The following is a 4351-nucleotide window of genomic DNA, read 5'->3' as shown; positions in this document are numbered from 1 at the left end:
GACAGTGGGTCGGGGCGGGGCAGGGTGGGGGAAAGGGAAGGTGTTGGGGGGTAGATCAAGAAGGGGTGGAGTGTGCCCCTCTACCCACTCCCAGGAGCAGGGCCAGGGGGTGAGGGCAGGGGTGCCACTCTGCAGGCCATACACGTGCCGACTGGCTTGACAGAGGGTTTGCACATGGAGGCTGCCACCACAACTCTGCTACTGCACCCTGCTCTACCATCCCATGGCCACCTGCACAGCTTTGTGGGCAAGTGGCACAGGGCGCGGCAGTGCAGTGGCAACCACTGTGTGCAGGCCACATACATGCTGCCCAGCCAGGGAGTAGAAAGGAAGGCTTGCATGCAGCGTCCACCACTGCACCACTGCTTATGCCCTGTGACCAACTGCATGGCTCTGTGGTGGTGCGGGCTGGTGGCAGCTGCGTGCTGGCTTGTGGGACTTTGCTGGCAAGTGCTGCCACCACAGAGCCATGCCCTTCACCCCTGGATCCTAGAGATAAGTGGGGCTTGGGGGCTGTGGGGCAGGGCTGGGGAAGATGGTTGGGGGCTGAGGGAGTGGAGGGTGCTGCCAGCTTCAGGTGGCACACCACAGCCAGTAACAGGGCCAGGGGGTGAGGGCAGGGGTGCTCCTCTGTGGGGGGCTCTGCGGGCAAGCGAAGCAGTACAAAACTTCCCACTGCCCCCATGGAGCCATGCTCGGAGCTGTGCAGCCGGGCGGCAGCAGCAGTGTGGTGGCAGCTGTGGCTGTCACACAGCATGGGATGCTGGTGGGGATGGCTGCGTGCCACCTGGCCACCACTACAGTGCTGCTGCTGCCCTGTGGCCGACTGCACAGCTCTGGGTGCAGCTCCAGGGCAGCGCGGGGAGGGTTTGTAGGCAGTGGCTGTCTCTGCTGGCACGGCCCCGCAGGTAAGCGGCAGTGGCCACTATGTGTGAGCCCCTACCCCTGCCCCCACCATCCCTCACTGCTGCAGACCCAGTCATTGAACTGTGCAGCCAGCCGCATGCCAGCCTCCCCCTCCCCTGGGAAGGTGGCTGGGCAGCATGTGTGCTGCCCACACATGGCGGGCATCACCACACTGCGTCCTGCATCGCTTGCCAACAAAGCTCCCCTCAGAGGGGCACCGCTGCCCTCCCCCCCTGGCCCTGCTTCTGGCTGCGGTGACTTTTTCAGCACTGTCTGGTTAGAAAGGCTGCTGTCCTTGCCAGACTAGGTTCTTTGGGTAAATCTGATACCTCTTATTAAACCAGATTAAATAGTTGCAAAAATTATTCTTCAAGAGCTTTGGGGCATAAATACCCTAGCTTGATGAAGGGTATTTACACCCAAAAGCTTGCAAAGAAAATTTTTTCCAACTGTTTGATCTGGTCTAATGAAAGATATCAGATTTACCCAAAGAACCCCGTCCGCCCGTGTCCTTAGACTAACACGGCTACAGCCCACACTCCTGCAGCCACTGCCAGGCACTTGGTTTTAAACTTTGTGTGGAAAAGGAATCCAAGGGGTGGGCAGCAACCCCCACCCCCCGGTCCGCCTCTGGCTGGCACCGCGCGCAGCCCTTTGGTTGGTCTCTCAGGGCCTGCCCGGCTCCACCTGTGCCAAACCGCAGCGCCAGGCCCAGCGAGTGCCAAACCGCAGGAGCAACCAGCAACGCGTCCCCGCGCAGCCGGGTGCAGGGCGAGGATGCTGTCGTCCGCACCTCGTCCGGCGCATCCCCGTCCCCGCGCGGCCCACGCTCACCCGCCGCCCGCAGCATGGCGAGCCCCCGCCGCGCCTCCTCCAGGGGCAGCTCGAAGGAGGTCTTGGCCGTGTGGAAGCAGAAGCCGCACTTGTAGTTGCAGCGCCGGGTGAAGTGGTAGTTGACGCTGATGGGGATCGGGCCGGGGCCGCTTCGCCCCAGCACCAGCCGCAGCCGGGGCCAGAAGTGTGCCAGGCTCCAGCCCAGGAAGCTGAGCGGGCTCCGCAGGGCGCGCAGCAGCAGCGCGGCCAGCGCCAGGGGCAGGCGGAGCATCGTGAGGCAGTGCCGGGCGCCGCTGCCGGGCGGCTTTATAGCGGGAGCGGGCAGGGCAAGTGGGGCTGGTTTCGCTTTCCGTTCTCCAGAAGTGAAACTGCAGCCGCACCTGCCGCCACCGCCCCCTCCCTCGCCCGGGCAGGGGCTGGCTGGTCCCTTCACCCCTGGCCGCCCGCACCTGAGCGCGAGTCCGGCGAGCACACACGGGCCCAGCAGGCACAAACCCGCCTGAGACCAGCCCCTGATGCTCTTCCCGCAGCTCAGGGGCAGGTGAGGCATGGCCCAGAGCAGCGTCCTCACCTTTGCCTCAGCAGGACCCCGTTTCTGGCCCCATGGCCTCAGGATGGCCCCTCACTCCCACCCCGTCCACTGATCTTGCCACTCCATTTGGGGTCACGACCTACAGTTTGGGAACTGCTGTCCTAGAAGAATTGAAGTAGGCTTCATAAGCCACAGAAGCGGGGGCGGGTAACCCGGCTTAGCGCCCCCCAAACGTGGGGCAGCGGTAGGGCCACAAGGCAGCCGGGCAGCAGGCTTTTGGTGGCTGCAGTGGGCGTGGGGAGGGAGGGAGTGGGGCTGGGGGAGGGGCAGGCGCTGCACAGCCAGGGCAGGACTAAGGACTGAGCAGTGAGTGGTTTGTCCAGGGGGGCACAGCTCCTGCTGCTACACGCACCCTGGGAGGCACAGGGGTTGTGTACCCCCAGATCTGCGTAGGGCAGGGCAGCCTGCTGCGGTGGGCTGGGACCAGGTGTGCCAGGCTCTTTCTGGCAGGGGAGGGCTGGGCCGCACTGTACTCAAGGCTGGCGGCAGCATCACTAGGAGAGGGTTATGGGGGGGAGCTGCAGCCACCCCAAAACTCGCCATAGCATCTCCAGCACCACTGCCACCATCCCAAGTGTAGCACAGCCCAGCCCCTGACAGGAAGAGTCCAGAACAGCCCCAGCCCTCAGCAGCAGGCCACCCTGCCCTGTGCAGATCCAGGGGCATACGCCCCTCCATGCCTGCCAAGCTGTGTGCGGTGGCGGGAGCTGCCACCCCCTCCCTGCACCCCCCAGACAAGCTGCAGGTGACTTCATCTCACCCCCACCCTGGCTGTGCAGGGTCTGTCCCAGCCCTACTGTCTTCCCCCTCCATAGCCCTTTCACCTTCCCTTGCCTCTTCCCCCACAGACTTACCTGCAGGAGGGTGCACATGCACACACATACTCAGCCCCCCCCCCAAATAATTTTTTTCTCCGTCTACCTTGTACCCAAAGGGTAGGATTGTCCTCCTCTCTGTGCCTCCCAATGGCAGTTTTCAAGCCTTGGAAACAGCATTTTTGTCATTTCTGAGCAGGCTGAAATTCTAGCATTCCTGCAGTGTGGGTAAGTTTTTATGTGACTACATAGGCATATTCTTTGGGCACATCCAGACAAGTGTGGTCGTACGGTATGTGGGGCTGCAAACATGTTTGCAGCCCCACATACCGCACAGTCCAGAGTTCTCCGCACTGCAAAGCCGTGCTGCCAAAGCGTGCGCTGCAATGGTTTTTTTCCACATTTTTATTTTTACCCCTGGATATCCAGGGGTGGACTTCTGCACGTGCCCCTCAGCTATCCCACTCCACTGCACATCTAAGTGCCTTTTTTCACGAGGCGTCCCTACGTGCAGGCATCTCATTGCAGACAACAACCTGTGTCATCCACATGCTCCATTTCAGTGTCTTCACTTCATTTCATCATCATTCTCCATGTCCCTGTCCTCACTCATTTCTTCTTGAGTCTCCATTTGGTTCTCCTCGCTCATCCTGTCTAGATTCCACAAAGCAAGGTTGACTGCAGGTAACCCAATGCCCTGGGTCCATGATAATTGCTTTTACCAGATCAATGATAAGCACACCCAAGAAGAATCTACCCAGAGAATTATAGATAGCTGTTGGTTACTGACCTTTGAAAGAGACATCTAGTTCGAAAAAAGACCTAACCTTAATAACCCTGACTTCAAACCAACCTCTCCCCAGAAAAAGCAGTTGCCCTGTGAGAGCCCTGATTCCATTTCTCACAGTGCTGTGGATTTGAGTTGCTGCCTACATTCTGGATCTCAGAAAGGTGTTTATAAGGTGCATGTGTTGTCATCAACAGGGTGTATTTCCTCTTTAATCTCTGAAGATTACAAAAATAATAATTCAAATAACATATGTGGAGGTTATCTGAAAAGAAAAGAAAAAGAAATGACAAACTCAGAACCACCCTTCCTACCTTGCGCTTGGAGCCAGAGCAAAGTATCAGAAGTGCAGAATAAAACCTGTACAGATGAAAAATCTGGTACGTCTCATCAGATGGGTAATGTTTTCCCCCTAGG

The 4351-nt window shown here is 59.1% G+C and overlaps 1 protein-coding gene across 1 annotated transcript in view; it reads right to left on the bottom strand.

Annotated features, from left to right (window-relative positions):
• The window catches only part of RSAD2 (radical S-adenosyl methionine domain containing 2), a 16227-nt gene extending 14216 nt beyond the window's left edge, over positions 1-2011 (bottom strand). The window contains exon 1 of the mRNA XM_019520659.1: positions 1741-2011. Coding sequence (XP_019376204.1) covers positions 1741-2011 — 271 coding nt within the window. The remainder of the gene's footprint in view (positions 1-1740) is intronic.
• Positions 2012-4351: the final 2340 nt, after the last annotated feature.

This window comes from Gavialis gangeticus, unplaced genomic scaffold (assembly GCF_001723915.1).
Source record: "Gavialis gangeticus isolate Ggan-Ray unplaced genomic scaffold, GavGan_comp1, whole genome shotgun sequence".
NCBI lineage: Eukaryota > Metazoa > Chordata > Crocodylia > Gavialidae > Gavialis > Gavialis gangeticus.
The sequence above is the reverse complement of the archived record's forward strand: the minus strand, read 5'-3'. Positions and strand labels throughout refer to the sequence as shown.